Source organism: Molossus molossus, unplaced genomic scaffold, assembly GCF_014108415.1.
Source record: "Molossus molossus isolate mMolMol1 unplaced genomic scaffold, mMolMol1.p scaffold_m16_p_11, whole genome shotgun sequence".
Taxonomy (NCBI): Eukaryota; Metazoa; Chordata; class Mammalia; order Chiroptera; family Molossidae; genus Molossus; species Molossus molossus.
The window spans coordinates 62319993-62340623 of NW_023425346.1; the positions used below are offsets into that span (position 1 = coordinate 62319993).

The 20631-nt window shown below is 36.3% G+C and overlaps 2 protein-coding genes across 2 annotated transcripts; both read right to left on the reverse strand.

Moving 5' to 3' along the window:
* Positions 1 to 2697: 2697 nt before the first annotated feature.
* ASNSD1 (asparagine synthetase domain containing 1) lies at positions 2698 to 11051 on the reverse strand. The gene is made up of 6 exons (XM_036254971.1): positions 10940 to 11051; positions 8862 to 8915; positions 7524 to 7599; positions 5346 to 6901; positions 4878 to 5059; positions 2698 to 3080 (listed from the first exon to the last, which is right to left on the reverse strand). Exons 4-6 carry the CDS (start codon positions 6807 to 6809, stop codon positions 2795 to 2797), a joined length of 1932 nt encoding a protein of 643 aa, XP_036110864.1. The 5' UTR covers positions 6810 to 6901; positions 7524 to 7599; positions 8862 to 8915; positions 10940 to 11051; the 3' UTR covers positions 2698 to 2794.
* ASDURF (ASNSD1 upstream reading frame) lies at positions 6799 to 11132 on the reverse strand. Its single transcript, XM_036254972.1, has 4 exons — positions 10940 to 11132; positions 8862 to 8915; positions 7524 to 7599; positions 6799 to 6901 (listed from the first exon to the last, which is right to left on the reverse strand). The coding sequence occupies exons 1-4, from the start codon at positions 11033 to 11035 to the stop codon at positions 6831 to 6833; spliced, it is 297 nt and encodes a 98-aa protein (XP_036110865.1). The 5' UTR covers positions 11036 to 11132; the 3' UTR covers positions 6799 to 6830.
* Between the last annotated feature and the right edge of the window lie 9499 nt (positions 11133 to 20631).

The window sequence follows — 20631 nt, forward strand, 5'->3', positions numbered from 1 at the left end:
GAACCAAACCCGGGTCTCTCTGGACCACAGGCCGACGCTCTAACTGCTGAGCTAAACCGGCCAGGGCCAACCAAATAAATTAAAAAACCTTGCTCAGAGGTTAGAGTGATGGCCTGCAGACCAGAGAGTCCTGGGTTCGGTTCCCACTAAGGGCACACACCTCGGTTGCAGTTTGTCTCCGGCCCAGGTTGGGGTTGTGTGGGTGGCAACCAGTCGATGTGTCTCTCTCACATCCCTGTTTCTGTCTATTCCTCCCTCTCTCCCTCCCGCTCTGAAGATAAATGCAAAAAAATAAATAAATAAATAAAAGTACTTGGGTGAGGATAAAAAAAATAAAAAGCTAATTGGTGCCCCACTGGTAGCTCAGTGGTTGAGCATCGACCCACGACCCACGCACTAAGAGGTCACTGGTCCAATTTCCGGTCAGGGCACATGCCCAGGTTGTGGGCCAAATCCCCAGTGCACAGCATGCAGGAGGCGGCCAATCAATGTTCTCTCTCATCGATGTTTATATCTCTTTCTCCCTTCCTCTCTAAAATCAATAAAAGAGAAAAAAAATTTTAAAGACCTAATTGACTTTATTGAGGGTTTCATGAATTGGCAGTATCTAATCTAGCAAATAGAAGGAAGCTTTGAGGAGTTGTATAAATGGTTTTTGCAGGTAGAAAGAAGGTGGAACAAGGTTAAAATAATGGATCATTTCTAGCAAGGTCAGCTTCCCTTAGGGAAGCGGTTCTCAACCTGTGGGTTGTGACCCCTTTGGGAGCTAAATGACCCTTTCATAGGGGTCGCCTAAGACATAACAGTAGCAAAATTAGTTATGAAGTAGCAACAAATATAATTTTATGGTTGGGGGTCAGCACAACATGAGGAACTGTATTAAAGGGTGGAGGCATTAAGAAGGTTGAGAACCACTGCCTTAGGGGAAGGCAGGGAGTCTTATCTGGCAGTTTACCTCACTATGCTGACCAGGAAATTCTAGACTGATTGTTTTAAATAGTCCACTCCTGGGAGAGCAATTGAGTTAGCTATGAAGTCCTGGTGGGGCTTAACACAAGTGACCCCATTTTGGGTCTGTTCTTTTTAACAGCTGCTATGGAGGTAAATAGTAAATTTATGATTGCTGTTCTAGGACAAGAAATGTCAAAAATCATTGCCTTCTTTATTTGTATGTTTGCAATTATGAAGCATGAGCAACATATGTAAATTCCTCTACTTATAAGTTTTTTGTTCAGGTATCCAGATGGTTTGTTCCAAGTATCTCAAATCTTTGAAAAGATCATTCCTTTTAGGATTAAAATAGAACTTTATCCCTGAGTTTATAGGATTAATTTCCAAGAAGGCTGTAAACAATCAGGCCCTCTGGGGACTAAAGAAAAAACAAAAACAAATATGCATGAGTATCCTGATGGAGCAGATGACCTGTAGATTCCCGAGGTTCAACTGATTAAATTAACACATATAAAGCTCACACAATAGTGTCTGGCACAGTCAGCACTATATAAATGATAGCTGTTTTCAGTACTGAACTGTATTGTTATATAAATTATTATATTCGACTCTAGGTTGCTAGGCAAAGTTCTTAGTTTACCCACTCCTAATAACGTTAATTAGTGCTCAGTAGCACAGACACTTGAAGTTGTCTGCCTGTAGGTAGAGATGAAAGCTAACTTAATGTCTAAATCTGGTTTGAACATTGCATTCATGAGGGAATAAATTCAGGGCAGGTGAAAATCTTTGACTTTTCTTTTTGTTATATATGTACCCTAATATTTCTTTCTGTGATTGAAAGAATCAAAGTATGTCCATATCCCGAAAGCATCCCCTAATTGGGGATAGATCCCCAACAGTGACCTTAGTATGATGCTCACAGCTGAATAATGTGGGTGGATGTCAGGTTGGAGTTGAGTGGATCAGGTGAAAAGGTGGAGAGGGCAAGTGTGGATGAGTGGCAAGAGATGGTAAGTAGAGGAAGATGCAGGACCAGGGATGTGAATTTTAAAATGGTATAGGCTGGAATGTTTTAAATAATGATAGGAAGGATCCTACAGTGAAGAGGCTGAAGAGGCTGAAGATGCTGGAGAGCGATGTGTAAGATTCCTGAAAGGCAGGAAGGATTAAGATACAAACAGTCGGAGACACATTTCCCTTTCCAACAGCAAGAAGGGAGAGAAGGATAGGTGTACCTACAGGTGAGTTCTAAGTTCTGGTGTTGGAAAGTGGAGGCAGTTCTCGGACTGATGACTAATCTCTGTGAAAAGCCAGGGAGTGAGCTGAAAGGGGGGCAAAGAGAGGGAGGCAGAAATCTGGCACAGGAGAATGTTTAAAATAGTCTTAAAAAATTCTCGGAGTGAGAAAATAAATTGCCTAAAGAGATGTAACAGAACTACTACTAAGTATTGTGCAGGGGTGTTAACCTCAAGCAAATTGTTTAGCTTAAATAGGATCCCTTGTAAACCATGATCCTGACAACAACAAATTGAATTATTTTTGAATATAGCTGCTATGAAGAGTCACTAAAAGTTGCCTTCTTTCAGTGTTGCTGATGGGACATTACAATGCAAGAGTTCAAAACAATGTTAACCATAGTTTAAAATACCCAAGTTGTTCTTTCAAGCATAATCAATCTTTCCATATTATGTCAATTTGACTACATTGGTTATATTAAGCTACATAGTTAAGTAAACATTCACACAATGAACTTTAAAATTACTACATTAAACAATAATAGAGCAGCAGAGTGTTTTATTTTTATATAATCAATATTTAGTAAATGTTATTACATTGTAAAATATTATGTTTTAATCTCCTTTTCAATAGAAAGGTTTTCTAAGGAAATGACTTGAAGCCTTCCACATTTATCAGATGCCTTTTCATGATTTTTTTCCATTTTTGCAATTCTGGATCCAAACTGCATGGCCCGTTTCGGCAGAAGAGCAGAGGCTGTAAGACCAAGTTCCACTGCCGCAAGACGCAAAATTAGTTTTTCACCAATTCCACGGGGTAAAGTCAAGCTTGCCTTTTCCCAAACTGGTAGGGAATTTAGAAAGGAGACAACATTTTCATCCAGGAAAGGAAATCTAAAATAAATAGATAAATACAAACTCTATAAAAAATAAAATCAGTATGATTACTTCTTTTGCGTTTTGTTCAATGTTAAAATTTACTGTATAAAACTAATTTTTGAGGGTACTATTTTTCTCAATTAAAAATATTCTGGCCCTGGCTGGTTTGGCTCAGCAGTTAGAGCGTCTGCCTGTGGACCAGAGTCCTGGGTTCGGTTCCCGCAAAGGGCACGTACCTCGGTTGCGGTTTGTCCCTGGCCCCAGTTGGGGTTGTGTGGGTGGCGACTAGTTGATGTGTCTCTCTTACATTGATGTTTCTCTCTCTTCCTCCCTCGCTCCCTCCTGCTCTCTCAAGATAAATGCAAAAAAAATTTTATATATATCTATATATATCTATATATATAGATATATATAGATATATATTCTGGTTATTTACATAATTTTGCAGCTAAAATGTAATCACATTAAGAAAGTATTTCACATTATGTAATTTTAATACATATGCTGGAAAATAAATTTAGCCTCAATAAATAAATAAATTAGTTCTATGTCGTCAAGATATAATTTCAAATTGTTTCACAAGATATGTTTGGGGATGTCTTAAAAATAAGCATGTTCTTAAATCAATTATTAAATTTCTACCTGGTCTTCATCATGTCTAAACAAATTGAACTTTAAGGATATGAAACCAATATAGAAGGGCTCTATAGTCCTGAACTTGTGAAGAATTTACTCACATAAAAGTTTATGTATCAAAACAGCTTAATTACATTTAAACCATTTAAATTAATATAATAGAATAAAATATTAGATTTAAAAAAATAACTATTCTTTTGGCTTCCGTTTTCTTACAAAATTCTTTTTTGTTTCAAATACTTTAACACTCTCCTTCCTTCCAATTCCTCAAAATGCAATACAGTAATACTAGTGTTCTATTTCACCATATTCTATTCTAGCTCAAGGAGAGAGATTGGAAAGGATAAAGGCATGTGTTATATGGAATATTTTATAAAAATGAATTAATTGTTAAAGCATATTTAGATATAAGAATCTAATCAATAGATAACTGTTGATATGCATGCAAAATTACATAATGGATTTAGATCTAGCCACTATAATGGTATCTACTAAATCACAACTCTGTTTTAGCTGTTCTAAACATTCATCATATGCATCTTTACCTGAGGGTATCAGATGAGACTTTTAGAATTAACTGCTTTTACTAAATAAAATAAATTCCTTTTCTCTGACCTACCTGAAATAATGGACTGAATTTCAATCTCACTCTCTCTCATACACACACACCCCCCCTTCAAAAGGAAAACATTTTAGACTTTGTATTATGGCATTATCTCCTTATAATGAAAATTTGAAAATTATGACAGAATAATGACATAGTGGTAAAGTTTTTACATGTGTCAGAAGGGGCAACTTAAGAATGACAATGGTATAAAGGAAACCATAGTTCAGTGGAAGGAGGAAAAGACTGAAATAGAGACAAGAAACAATGACGTCTCAGAGCGAATGTATTATGATGTTCCAAATCCCACAAAACTTACTTGGACTCCCTTTTCTTGCATGCTTATATATTTTTGCAATAAACTACCACGTAATAAATTGAACAAATTTCTGCTTTTTATAACCAAATGACACATCTTCCTTTGTTGCTGTGTTCGCTATATAAAGCCAAGACATTACTGTTGCTACTGTTGTTCATTTGAACAGTTTCCAAAAAAAAAAGAAACCTAAGAATCTCATTTTACAGTCTATGGTTTTTACAAAATTACACAACATTTAGAGAATTGGTGTTACCTTGCTTCTTTTCCATGATCACCAATAACTCTATCATCACGACCAAGATTTCTAGAAGAAATTCGACCTAGTTCCATCTCAATTTCCTTATTCAATCCTTCCAGCCCATGCGTCTGAAAGCGGACACGATGACGAGAATAACCTGCAAGTTGCTCATCTGCACCAATTCCAGTAAGAATTACCTATAAAGGTAAATCCACATAAAAATGTTTTCTGCCATGCAGTAAGAAAAATAAGATAAATGCAAAGCTTATAAAATTTATAACTTCAAAGATAACATTTTCAGAGAAAAACCACAAGGCAAAGTCATAAAATAGTAAAATATGCCCAATTTTTAAAGTCATATACATTGTATTGTAGTTTAAAATGCCACTAAAATATGCTATATTTTTACAACCTAAATGTCAAAAGCTTTAAGGCCAAGAGTAAGTCTTGGAAATTCTCCTAAGCAGAAATATTGTGCCATACCTTTGCACTGCTCTGGTATGACTTCGCTTCACCCTGAGTCACTAACCAGCCAATTCCTCTGGAAGCAAACCAGACTGCACATCCAATGCTATCATCCAGCACCGTATCCAAGGGCTGAACTAAGTGGCATATTCGAGTTCTTCTTAATTTTTGTAGTTCTTCCAGAGAAACATTAATTTCAACAAAATTCCAAATCCGGGAAGGGTTAGCAGCTTGTAGTTCCTTTAGTCCTGCTCTTCCTGTGATTCGATCTGGTACACTGAATTGTTTATCAAGATTAACAGCAGCAGAAGCAGCAGCAGCATTTTGAGACAATTCTTCAGAAGATATTTCACAATTTTTCTGTTTTCTCCTTTTTTTGTTAAGACTAGTTGGTATGGTCTTTTCTTTAGTCATGAAAGCCACATTAAGAAGATCAATTGGTTCATCTAAGGGAATATGACGATCAGCAAGGGTTGCAATAACCATGGAATCAATACCCCCAGAAAACAGAATTGCAACATTTGCTTTCCTATCACAAGTTTTCAAAACTTCACTTGGTGTCAGGTATTCATCCCCAGGTAAACACAAGACTCGTCTCTTGACTGCAATACTCAGGACATCAATTAACTGCTGAACTACTTCCTTCACATGTCCATCAGTAAGAAAGACCTGAAGTGTCTCTTTTGTAGGTGGGATGCTAGAAATATTATTGTGATGGATATCAAATGGAGTTTGTGGCAACATCATATTTAAAGAAACAATAGGATCTTTTAGATAAAGTTTGGTCTCATTTACTACCACTGACACAAATGTTGGCACGACTGCTGAAATTTGAGTCAGGCTATTAATACATTCTTTGGTAACATCCTCCTTGGAAATGTAGTTCCAAGGATACAATTTTAAAACCACAGATTTGGAAATGGAAGTAGATTTGAGATCAATTCTGAAAATTCCAGATGCTGGAACTTCTTGCCATTGATTGGCCACTTCAGATGTTTGGGTGCCAACTGAAGAGAGGCAGAAACTCTTGCCCAAATTACTAAAATGCCAAAGCAAGCTACGGCGACCAAAAAAATCCCTACCAAACCATAAATGATGACTAGATGCTTGATAATATATAAAAGACCAAGGACCTTGAACTTTTGAGAAGAGTGACAAAATATCAGATTCATTCTTACAAGAGGAAAGGTAATTAAACATTATTTGAGTATCATTCTCTTCGGCTTCAACCTTTATTCCACTAAAGACTTCTCCATTCCACAGGAACACATTGCCTCTTTCATCTTCCATAGGCTGGGCAGTCAAAACACCTCTTAAGTGAAGGACATGACCAGAAAATAAACACTGGTAGTTAACATTAGACTTTAACAACTGCTTACTACTATCAGGTCCTCGTCGTTTAAGATTACACAGTAAATCCTCTTTCAAATCTTTGTTGAAATGTTCAATAGAAAAGCTTACAGAACAACAAATGCCACACATTGTTATGGAAAATCAAGTTGATTATTTCTTGATTTTGGTCTTCTCTGAGTTTTCTATTTCTTGGTATTCTTTTTTCAGCTCATCCAATGTATCTGTGGGGAGAGGGGAGAAGAATATTAAGTAAAATAAAAAGTCTTGGACCTTTACCTAGTAATTCACAGGATGACAATTACCAAGATCACCCCATCTGAATACTATGCAGTGTGTTAGTGCAAATAATAATTTACAAGAGGCTTCTCACGATGAATGTTTATCTTTTAGGAAAATAGTTCCTGTATATTAAATGCTTATTTTGGCCCAGGCACTGGGCTATGCACTTTATATATACCATCTTATTTAAATCCCACAGGACTTTTGAAGCTCAAAGTAATTTATGCAAAGTCACAAAGGTTTCAGAAAGTGGTAGAACAGTGTTTTATATCTAGATCTGTCTCAAACTCTAAAGCACATGTTAATAATTAGTGCTGTCTAACACATCTTATGTATTTTTTATTTTATCGTTACCATAAACTCATCTTTGGAAGGCTAACTTGAAGAAAACAAAACTACTGCATTAATTTTATTAATAGGTTAGGTGTACCACTATTCAATCTTTAGCTATATATTTAAACATTCAGATATAGATAGTATCATTTAAGTACTATCATGAATTTCTACAAAAAGCCTACAAAAGACTTTCTGTGCATTTCCATATAATATACCAATAAAACTTACTTTTGCTTTCCGAAAGCATTTCTGTTCGGTCAGCAAGAAAGAATATGTTGCTGTTCTGTTGCTGCCTATATACTTTCTGCAAAACACAATTTAGGCTTATATTATCATTTGATATAAAAAACAACAGATGTCAAAACTCTGAACCCTAATATTACTTATTCTTAAATTTCAGTAACATGTTCAGAACACTACCTTAGCATAAAGATAAACAAGTTATTCGTTATCCTGCCATTGCTACCATTAACATTGAGGTGAAACTCTTTTCTCTGCATATACCATAATATCATTTTTCTTTAACAAAAAAAGCTTCCTATAACTACAGATTTATAACTGCTTTATCAATGAACAATATACTGAGAACTTTTTTCTTATTACTATGTGTTCTTTTACAACATTACTGTATGGATATAATATATTACAATTTATTTGGTTAGTCCTCAAGTTTTAGATATTTACGGTATTACCAACTTTTAATTATTATAAATCAATGTTGTGATGAACATCTTTGTAACTAAATCTCTGAGCACTCCCTTGATTTTTTTCCTAAATATCAATTCCTAGAAATGGAAGTTTTGACACATTCTGCCAATCTGCCCTAAAAAAGTCTGTATTAATTGTGCCTTAACCTCTAATATTCCACAAGTGACAATATCAGAAATGTCTGTCAGTTATCAAATAATCTGTAAAATACTTAAAAGGGTTCAAAAATCATTTCTTCCTGAACTTTAAAATGTAATTTTTGACAGTATAACTACACTTGAAGCAGCAGCTTGCATGCTTATAAAGACACAATGAAAATGGCATTAAGTGACCATGTTAAATATTTGGAATATTTATGTAAGAAAATGTGGGGGTGGGAGGGGAAGCAATTTATCCATTTTGTTTTTCAACAATTATCCCCTTTCACTTAAAAGAACAATTTCCTCTGTTTTCAATATATTTAAAATTCATTTATTTCTTAAAAAAATATCAGATTTAAGTACAAAGTAAATATCATTCGTTATTATAGCTCCAAGATATTATAGTATAATTAGTATTACTTGGTTCAAAGATAATGTGAATTTCCTATAATGGAGAAAAGATATCAACTATGATTAATATATAGATATCTATATATTTTCTCTTGAACTACAAAATGAATATATCTATATTTGTATAGTTTTCTACATATTATTTATATATACATACATACAAAATCTTGGACACTTCATTTTTGTAATTTAAAAAGATGCTGAAATAGTATAAATCTTATATAAAATTCTTTTATCTTTACTATATAGTTAATAAGATATAATCAAACTATCCTGCATACTACTCAGAATCACTTTGATAACTTACCCTGTTCTTCTTCAGATTAGAAAGTTCATCCACAACAATTTTTTGTTCTTTAATCTATTGAAGTAAAGAAAAATTTTTTTAAATCAAAGATTCTAGAGTATGCTCAATGGGGGCCCATTAAAAGTAGAAATGGGATAATGGGCTATAATGTACTGATTGTCCAGTCTGTGAATACAGATTCTTTTCAGCAGCAGTCTGTATGAGGGTGCAGGTATGGAAAAGTTGGAGTAGGAAACAGAGATTAGACTTGCCAAGTGTGCCCTGGCAGGTTTGGCTCAGCAGTCTGAGTACTGCCCCTGGGACGTAAGGGTCTCAGGTTCAATTCCTAGTCAAGCAAGGGTGCCTGGGTTATAGGTTCAATCCCTGGTCCTTGTCAGGGTCATACAGGAGGCAGCCAGTCCGATATGTCTCTCTCACATTGATGTTTCTCTCTTTCTCTCTCTGTCTCTCTCTCTCTCCCTCCCTTCCTTCTACTCTAACTGAGAAGCAATGGAAAAATAACCTCAGGTGAGGGAAAAAAAAAAAAATCTAGACTCGCTAAGTGTTAGACAGCCCATTGAGCACAGACAGGAGCTTGGTACGGGTAACCAGCTTTCATGCAAGGGTCATAGTTACTAAAAAAAGTTTATACCCTTTACTTAAAACAGACACTATGCACCAGTTTTTCAATGATTTATGTTTCAGCTTTTTAATATAAAGAACAGCAAATGGAAAGAGGGGTGGGCCACTCTCTCTTCTCCCCTAAATACCAATGCTTTTCATGATTTATGTACTAAATGGTGCAGCAAGGCATTCAGAACAAGTAAGTAGTACTAAATGCCCTACCTGGGGCAGTAAGACCTATCACCTTCCATCTTTGCTTTGCTTTATTCCTCTTTGTATGTCAAAGACTAGCACAGTGCTGGTACTGTTGAAAGAGGTCTCACTTTTTATTAGTAGGAGAGAGGGATCAACTAAGTGGGAACTAAGATTTTTTTTGAACTCTTTTCAGTAATAGTAATTATTTTGTGAACATGATTGATTACATAGAGTAACCAGTGCCTCTAAAATCCTGTTTATATCTTTGTTCTACCTCACATACCTCAGGGATGTCAGGCATCAGTACATTTGGCTTGCTATGGTAGTAATCAGTGGGCTGTGTGTGGTTTGAAAATTCACTCTTCTCAGAGTATGTACCCTTCTGTCTCCCCAGTTAACAGCCGGTACAGTAACTGACTCTATAGACTTGAATTCCAAGACCGAATTTGTGCAACCTCCAAACCTGTGTTTGAACAATGCTTTCCCATTCATTTTAGAAATGGCAAGTATACATATATTCCACTTAACTTCAAACAAGGACACAGATACAGAGGAATTAGAGAATTGCCGGAGATATAACTATTAGTTTAGGACAGAACCAAAGAATCTAGGACATCTACTACCTGAAAGGTTATAACCATCCCCAACTTCAATATACTATTAAAGGTCTGTCTGTCAATGGCAGGTAAGATTTATATTATATTGGCTTCCCTCTCCCCTTTTGTGGGTGGAAGGACAATCATATACGTGTTTTAGGATCACTGCTCTGGCTAAAGTGGAGATCGGATGGGAAGATGGTAACGATGGGTGAGAAGCCAGTTTATTAGTAGGAGAGGAGGCCCTGCCAGGGTTCCCGACGGCAGGTAATGAAGGCTGGTTTGGGACGGTAAGAGTGTATACGGAGATAATGGCACATATGTGAGATGAGCTTCAGAAGCAGAATGGCCGGACTTCGTGGTGGACGTCAAGGTCGGCGCCCAAGTTCCTGGCATGGACAACGGGACCGACGGTGGTGACATTTTCTGAGATGGAGAATACGGGCAGTGGGTCTGGGGTGCGCGGCACTTCTAAAAATTTAATCCTAACCAAATCCCCGCCCACCGCCAGCTGGGTGTAATTTCAGGGCACGTTTCAGGGTCTCCCTTAACTGCAGCTGTCCAGAGCCAAGAATGAAAGGATCAAGGCAGCTGAGCAAAGCCGAGACCGGGCCGTGCGGCCGCGATGGGCCTTTTCGGGGGCCCGGCGGCGCCTCGTCCCGCGCCCTCTCGTTTCACACTCACCTTGCTGCTAAGATCCTCTTTGTGAGCGGCCGAATCGTCGGGGGGAACCAGGCCGGCGCAGTCCTCGGGGCGTGCCTCCCGGAACGGCATCTCCATCGAGCACAAAATACGCAGAAAGCGTACCCGACCCCAGCCTCCAGCCCCCGACTCAGCGAGGACACGCTCCCCGGGGCTCCACCCACCTACGGCTCCCTTTCCTGTGAGCCCTACCAATGGAGTCTGCGCGCTCACTGGAACGCCTGCGCAGTTCAGGTCTGGCGTAGGAGCAGTTCTGCGCGTGCGCACAGATGCTTAAAGAGCGCATGAGCAGAGGCGGGTTGTGAAATCTGAGCGGTCCCTGAAAGGTCCCCTAGCGGATCCAATGTAGAAACACTTTTGTGACCGCTTCACTTGACTGTGAGTTGTATGCGCCCCCCAGTGGTATGTATAAAGAATAGACGCGCAGAAGACGACATGAGTTATTGTCTAGGCAAGGATATAAAGCTAGCCCAGATTTAAGAGATATATTGTTGGAAACAGAACTGTACAGACTTGATAAAGTTTTTGTTAAATTGTTATTAGGGTTAAAAGATAAATGGAGGATGTCCATTTAAATATGAATTTAAGATAAAAGAATAACTTTTTAGTGTATGTACGCCCCACACCATATGTGCAATATCACTCCTATGGGAAAAATTATCCAAAACTTGGAAACAGGCAAGAGATTACTGGCTGTTTTTCAGTGCTTTTTTGGGCTTGACTCTCTATTGATTGGGCTCTTTTACAATTCTGTAGGGGCAGAGGTTAACCTGTAGATTTTTGTCTGGCAGAAATGAAAAATAATTTCTGTTTGGTGGGCCACATAACCCCACAGTTTATAATTTATTGTTCTGTAAAACAATCAGTTTTGTATCAAACCCTTCTACCCTAGGCTAACGTTTCTTTACTAACATAGGCCTAGCTTCTCATAGATTCTTTGAATTGGTCTTAACATCTTACCTGATCCCTCATTAATTAATGAGTTAAATAAAATTTTGGCATATGTTCATTTTATATTTGCATGAGAGACATGATTTTATATTGTTTAAATTATACTTTAACATTGGAAATCTCAGCGTTCTATAGAGATGCCCAAAGGACTCACATGATAGAGCCAAATTCTATGGCTAAGGAAATGTAGCTCATGGGTTAAGTCCGGGCTTATCTTTTATTGGCTCTTTGAGTAAATCCAAGGTGGTAATAGAACTAAGTTTACTGTCTATTTTTCCTTTTTAATGACTTAAATTTTTTTGTTTGTTTGTTTCTGATATGTGAATGGCTAAGTTATTCTACATTGGTAGCGGCAGTGACTGGGAATTTAGATGTATGGTCTAATCATTTGCTGATACCTGTTTGGTGATGGAGATCTAGTCTCTATGAGAAGAATGATGACAGAGAATCCAATTTTTTTAGTATTTTTTCTTTTCTTTGAAAGCTTGAATTAATTACGAATTTTGTGCCCTCTAGGAAGAATAGTGTTTTGAGATCTTGGTTGGTGAATTTTTGTGTTTCTGTGTTTATTTTCAGCTTGGGATTGAGGTTGTAAAATTCAAGCTATAAACTTTCTGTGTGTCTGTAATTTAGAACAGTTTTTATATATTGCTGTGCAAATGTAAAATGTTTTGATATTTCTGGAGGGTATTAATAAATTTCATTGTAATGTCTCTTAAGTTAAAGGATGGTCTATAGACTTAAATGTGCACTTGTATAAATCCCAACATTATTAAATAGTCCAGAATTTTTAATACTCTAAATGTGCTAGACTTTTAAGAAAAAAAAAGTCCTTCTTACAAAAACTACTAGCTTAGAAACATTTTAAGAAAACAACTTTATATAAGTAAGGTGAGTCTGCAGAAATCAGACTGGATTAATAATTTGGTTTAAGAATGAAAAGGCAAGTATGTTGTTTCTCTGACTCATTAATGCTTAGTAAAATACAGGTACATGTTTTCTTTTATGATATTTAGATTTGTTTTTTCAAGAAGAGATCTAATCTGAATGTCCTAATTCTTATTTTGGGTGACTGATTAAATCGGCTATCATTATGACTAAAGAATATTTATGTTTATGACAAATGTAAATTCGTGTTCATTAAAATGAGTAATTATTCAGACGAACTTTTTATATCAACAGTAATTATGTTTTGTACCATGTAAGTTCAAACACAATTCCAAAAAAAACTTTAGGTCACTTAAGACCCTGAGATAATGTTAAATTGAGTCAATTAATGATTAATTATTATTTAACTAGATAATTTATCTTAAAAGTTGAATACTGAAACAACGAGTAATAGAAGCATAATTTTAAGTTTATATATTTTTGCTTCTTGTTTTTACATGAGTTAGGATGGCTATCCTTTTGGGTCATGGTAAGGGGCATTTTCATTTTTGACATTTTCAGAAGGTATAAAGGTAATGTGATGACTGTAGACAGTTGTATTATGTATACTACTAAACTTTATTTGTGTGCTAAAATGCTTGCATTTGATATTTCTCAATTATTTACCTCCAGTTCTGTGAAATAGAAGTTATAAACTGGTTACAATTTATAATTAATATGGGTGGCTAAGATATGGGTGGATTAAGAGAAAGAGTAATAGAGAAAACAGGGTAATGGGATGAGTGAGTCTTGTTCTGCAAGGACAAATACTATGTGATTTCACCTGATTATTTTGTGAATATTGAACCAGTCTTATAATCCAGAGATAAACTCCATTTAGTTATGATGTATTACTTTTAGTATTTTTTTGGATTTAATTTGCTAACATTAGGTTGGGAATTTTTACATCTCGTTTGATGAGAGCCACTGGTCAGCAGCTTTATTTTCTTGCAATGTTTTTTTTTTTTTTTTTCTGATTTTTGGTATCAGGGTGATGTTGGCTTCATAAAATCAGTTGGGATGTGTTTCTTCCTTTCTATAATTTTGAAATATAGATATTTTGAAATAAAGATAAAGAACACTATACCTTTTTGGTCTATTTTATTCTATCCTATTAATATTTGTCTGTATGACCATGTTTCACAGTTGGGAGTCTTTCCTTCACTGTATTCTCAGAGTCTGACACACAGTAGGTACTCATTAAATATCTGTTGAATGACTGGCTCTACCCAACTGGTGTACATATGTGGAATATACATTTCTTCCTTACTTTAATGTAGAGTAAATCATTTGCTTTGATGAGATCCAAACTGTAGAATTCCCTTGATTCTCCTGATCTATTGCATCCAGGAATTTAAAAAAATGTTTAGGTAAGTATACTTTTAAAAATATGTTTGTTTATTTTTTAGAGACAGAAAGGGAGAGAAGGAGAGAAAAAGAAACACCAATGAGAGAGAGAGAGATTGCCTGCCTCCTGCAGGCCCCCTATTGAAGATTAAGACTGAAATCTGGGCATGTGCCCTAACTAGGAATCAAACAGGCGACTTCTTGGTAAATGGGACAATGCTCAACCAACTGAGCCACACTGGCCAGGGCTAGGTAAATATTTGTATTCAACACTTTCTTTTAGATAAATGATGACGTAGTATACATACTTTCCTCCGTTTTGATTTTCTTATTTAATATTATATCCTGCAGATCATTCCACAGTATTGTGTAGCAAAATTCTTTATTTCTTTCATAGCTGCACACCACATGTTTAACCACATATTGCAAATATATGACATCACCAAAATAAATATAGTACTATCAAATGTTGAAACTGTGAATAACTTGAGCAACTAGTTCAAGCCATGTTTGACAGATGTGATGGAGCACTGTTTCCTTTGAAAATTTAAAATATCCACAGTGTCCCTCTGAGTTCACTCTGATACCCCAGGGCACTTAAGTGTGCAGTTTGTGAGTCCCAGCATGGCCATCTTGCTGCTGCAATAATCATAGACAATTAAATAATCTATGACCTATGAACACTTTTACTTCCAGGTTAACTTTCTTCAAATTTAACAACCACACTCTACTTTCTGACCACATCAGTATAGTCACACTTTATTTCCCATTTTCTGTTACCATTCTTCTACCATTCCCAATGACCCAATCACCAACCACCTTCTTACTTTCTTGTCTATATAATCACTTGTCTCAGTCCATAGAGTTTCTTCATCTTTATGTATAATTCTTTACACGCCTAAACTCAACATTTACAATACTTTAAAAAATCTTATTGGTATGTTGTTTCTTATGACCAACATGATAGTACTGAATGCAAAGTTGGGAAGAAATTAATCACACACTAAAGATGTAAAAACCTAAGAGTATAGATAATAGTATAATACAGTTTTAAAAGTTAGCATGTGATGTATTTTTAGCATTTATTAGCTTTGTTTTAAATATAATTATTTAATTATAAATTTATATAAGACAATTTTTAGTAATGATCATGTTTGACAACCTGCTTATAAAATTCCTGACAATGTAACAATCAGCCAGTGAGCTGGCTTCAGTCACCACACTTCCTAAAGCTGAATTTTCAGTTATGGAATTAAAGGGTTAAAGGGCAGGAGAAATTGTTGGCTCCTGTTTATTTTGTCAGGTTGTAGCTATGTCTTAACTTTTACTTTGTTAGTATTGTTGCTTTTGCCTTGATTTTTATTTATTTCTTTAAAAAAATTTTTTTTATTAATTAATTTTTGTTACAGATGTTCCTCCTTTCTCTCCCACTGATTCCCCCCTCCCCCTCCCTCCCTGCCCTTTCCCCAGTTTGTTGTCCGTGTCCACTGTTCATGCATACATGCATATAAGTTCTGTGGTTTATCTCCTCCCCACCACCCCCTCTTCTGGGAATTGTCAGTCTGTACCCCACTTCCACGTCTCTGGGACTACCCCATTCCTCAGACTGTTATGTACATTATATTCCACTAATAAGTGAGATCATATGAAACTTGTCTTTCTCTGTTTGGCTTGTTTCACTTAGGATGATACTTTCCAGGTCCCTCCATGTAGTCTCAAAGGATAAGAGATCTTTCTTTCTTACAGCTGCGTAGTACTCCATTGTGTATATGTACCACAGCTTTTTTTATCCATTTGTATACTGATGGACACTTGGGCTGTTTCCAGATCTTAGCTATTGTAAATAGTGCTGCTATAAACATGGGGATACATATATTCTTTCTGATTGGTGTTTCAGGCTTCTTAGGGTATATTCCTAGAAGTGGGATCACTGGGTCAAATGGAAGTTCAATTTTTAATTTTTTGAGGTAACACCATATTGTTTTCCATAGTGGCTGCACCAGTCTGCATTCCCACCAGCAGTGCACTAGAGTCCCCTTTTCTCTACACCCTCACCAACACTTGTTGTTTGATGATTTGTTGATGGCGGCCATTCTGACAGGTGTGAGGTGATACCTCATTGTTGTTTTAATTTGCATCTCGCTGATGATTAGTGATGATGAGCATTTCTTTTTTTTTTTATCCTCACCCGAGGACATTTTTCCATTTTTTGTACAGATAGAGTGGGAGGGAGAGAGAGGAAGAGAGAGAGAGGGGGAAAAATCGATGTGAAAGGGACACGTCGAGTGGCTGCCGCCCGCACGACCAACCAGGGCGGGGGACAAACTGCAACCGAGGTACATGCCCTTATCGGGAACCGAACCCAGGTCTCTCCGGACCACAGGTGGACGCTCTAACCGCTGAGCCAAACCGGCCAGGGCAATGAGCATTTCTTTATATGTCTCTTAGCCATTTGTATGTCCTGTTTGGAGAAGTGTCTATTTAGTTCCTCTGCCCATTCTTTAATTGGGTTCTTTGTCTTCCTTTTGTTGAGTTGTATGAGCACTCTATATGTATTGGAAATTAACCCCTTATCTGATATATCATTGGCATTTATGCTCTCCCATACAGTGGGTAGCCTTTCCGTTTTGATAATTGTATCTTTGCTGTGCAGAAGCTTTTGAGTTTGATGTAGTCCCATGTGTTCATTTTCTCCTTTGTTTCTATTGCCTTAGGTGATGTGTCAGTGAAAATTCTGCTGCATATGATGTCTGAAATTTTGTTGCCTACAGTTTCTTGTACGATTTTTTTATGGATTCATGGGTCACATTTAAGTCTTTTATCCATTTTGAGTTTATTCTTGTGTAGGGTGTAAGTTGATGGTCTAGTTTCATTTTTTTGCATGTAGCTGTCCAATTTTCCCAGCACCATTTATTAAAGAGGCTGTCCTTACTCCACTGTATGCTCTTGCCACCTTTGTCAAATATCAATTGAGCATATTGCCTTGGGTCCATTTCTGGGTTCTCTGTTCTGTTCCACTGGTCTATATGCCTGTTCTTGTGCCAGTACCAGGCTGTTTTGATTACAGTGTCTTTGTAGTATAACCTGAAATCTGGTAATGTGATTCCTCCAACTTTGTTCTTTCTTTTCAAGATTGTTGAGGCTATTCGAGGTCTTTTTTGGTTCCATATGAACTTTTGAAGTACTTGTTCTAATTCTGTGAAGTATGCTATTGGTATTTTGATGGGTATTGCGTTGAATCTATAGATTGCTTTGGGTAATATGGACATTTTAATGATGTTAATTCTCCCAATCCATGAACAGGGTAGGTGCTTCCACTTTTTAATATCTTCCTCTATTTCTTTTTTCAATGACCTGTAGTTTCCTGCGAATAGGTCCTTTATTTCTTTGGTTAAGTTTATTCCTAGGTATCTTAATTTTTTTGCCGCAATGGTAAATGGGATTGTTTTCTTAATTTCTCTTTCTGTGAGTTCATCATTGGTGTATAAGAATGCCATCGATTTCTTGACATTAATTTTGTATCCTGCTACTTTGCCAAATTCATTTATTAAGTCTAGTAAACTTCTGATGGAGTCTTTGGGGTTTTCTACGTATAGTATCATGTCATCTGCAAATAATGACAATTTCACTTCCTCCTTTCCAATTTGGATGCCTTTTATTTTTTCTTCCTGTCTGATTGCTGTGGCTAAGACTTCCAGTACTATGTTAAGTAAGAGTGGCAAAAGCGGGCATCCTTGCCTTGTTCCTGTTCTTAAGGGAAATGTTTTTAGTTTCTGCCCATTGAGTATGATGTTGGCTGTAGGTCTTTCATATATGGCCTTTATTATGTCTAGATCTGATCCCTCTATTCCCACACTGCTGAGCGTTTTTATCAGAAATGGATGCTGGATTTTATCGAAGGCTTTTTCGGCATCTATTGATATGATCATGTGGTTTTTATTCTTTATTTTATTTATGTGGTGTATCACGTTTATTGATTTGTGAATATTGTACCAACCTTGCATCCCTGGGATGAATCTCACTTGGTTTGATTTTTATTTCAATCTTTGATTGCCCATTGGAGCTTGAAATCAGCCGTGGTTGGAGTATGTACAGCACATAAACTGGTAACTGAGACACATTGGGGCTTCTTTTACTCCATATTGTCCCCTTCCCACAGAGGGCAGTTGTTAAATTATTAGCACATTACTGTTCTGTTTAGGATATAATTTTAAAGTGAATAAAAAGCTATGTATAAAGACATGTTCATAGTAGAATTGTTAATAACTATAAAATACTGAAAATAGTTTAAATGTCAAATTACAGTTCTGGGTTGGTTAATAATTTATAGTTTTTGTCTCTATGAAACACTGTGCCGTCATAATAAACAGGTATCTAGACACACAGAATAGAGTAGAGATATAAAATAACATTGACTGAAACTATTACAATTATGTGAAAATTATATATATATAAAGGGATAAATATTGGAATATGTCACAGAAAAATTTTAAAAGTTTAGGTGAGATACATTACATCTAGAAATTATTTTTGTTTCAATGATTACTCATTTAGTTATACATATTTAGCACAACATAACTTCTTTTGTATTTCTCTCTTGCTACAGTGCTATTTTGAAGAGGTGAATTGTGGGAATAAGAAAACTTTAGTGGTCCTGGCAAAAATAGTGCATATTGATCCTGGAAACTAAAATACTAATACTGCTCTTGACATAAATTCTTACATGCATCTCATAATTAATATATTCCATATGTTTATGTATATAAATTATTATATTTATGAATACATACTTTATTATATACATTGTTATTAATTTATATATATATAGAAATCTAATAATGGGAGACAGTATATCAAAGTAGTTAAGAGCATGGACTCTGGAGTTACATCCTCCTATATCACTTACTGAGTGAGTTTGGACAAATCAAAATATTTGAAACTTCAGTTTTCTCAACTGTAAAATGAAGGTTAAAGTGAGGACTGAAGGAGATAATTTATTGAAAATATTCCTTTGCTAACTAACATTATTATATTGTTGTTGCTGTTCTTTGCTCAAAACAAATCCTTTAATTAACCTACAACGTCTCACCTATGGCTATAGACTCATTTTCCCCACTGATTTCCATTTTTATATTCTTGTTTAGCTGGTCTATTTCCTACAAGAAACCAAATTGCATCTTACCTCAGGGCCTTCATACATTCTGGTCTAGGTAGGATACTCTCATTCTTTTTGGTGTTAACTCCCTTTCTTTCTTTAGGTTCTGGTTTAAATGTTAGATCCAGAGACGTTTTCGTGATCTTCTGATTTAAAGTAGCCCCTCACCCCCTTTCTCTCTCAATTACAGCAGTTGGTAACTAGGCATTTATTTGTGTGGTCACTTGTTTAGCTTACCTCCATGACAGCAGAGACTGGGACTGTTTTGCCAGGTGCATAGGTCACTATTAAATACTTGACAAATGGGTGGATGAATAGTTTTATTTCCTAACAAGCCAGAATGTTATACTCCTATTTCTAGGGATTTGGAAAAAAGACAGGTTAGTGGGGGTAAGGAAACATTTCCAGCGAGAAACTGGAGCCTCTAAAGCAGCAGTTCTCAACCTGTGGGTCCCGACCCCTTTGGGGGTCAAATGACCCTTTCACAGGGGTCGCCTAAGACATAACAGTAGCAAAATTACAGTTATGAAGTAGCAACAAAAATAATTTTATGGTTGGGGGCACCACAACATGAGGAACTGTATTAAAGGGTCTCGGCATTAGGAAGGTTGAGAACCACTGCTCTAAAACATATTGTATTAGGATCTGTTTTTAAATAATCAACCAAAATGTCATCAGGCACAGTTGAATAGTTTTCAATAGGTTATATTAAGAAAATATGACCTAGATTTTGAAAGTAACTTACTGCTTTCTTTAAAAAAGTTCTGTGTTGCTATAATTAATGTATTTGAATAAAATGATAAGTACAAGGGATGAAAAAATACAGATGGAATAGAATAGTCCACATGATGCAAATGTATTTGGAAAATAGTTGAATTCTGGTGTTTCTGTACCTAATAGCAAAGGTGCATGTGTATGTACTAAGATCTCAGGGTCTTAGTACAGACAGAGAATATGATGATTTTGCCAGATATCTCTATTATCCTTTGTTTTTCTAATATAAAATTAAATTGCATAAAAAATTGAAAGGTAATAGGAGTGATGTTGGAAAAGAAAAAGGTTTATTTATAATCTTTTTTTCTTTTATTTTCTTTATTGATCTTAGACAGAGGAAGGGAGAGGGAGAGAGAGATAGAAACATCCATGAGGGAGGACATCGACTGGCTGCCTCCTGCATGGCCTCTATTGGGATTTGGCCCACAACCTGGGCATGTGCCCTGACTGGGAATCAAACCGGCAACCTCCTGGTGCATGGGTAGATGCTCAGCCATTGAGCCACACTGGCCGGGCTATA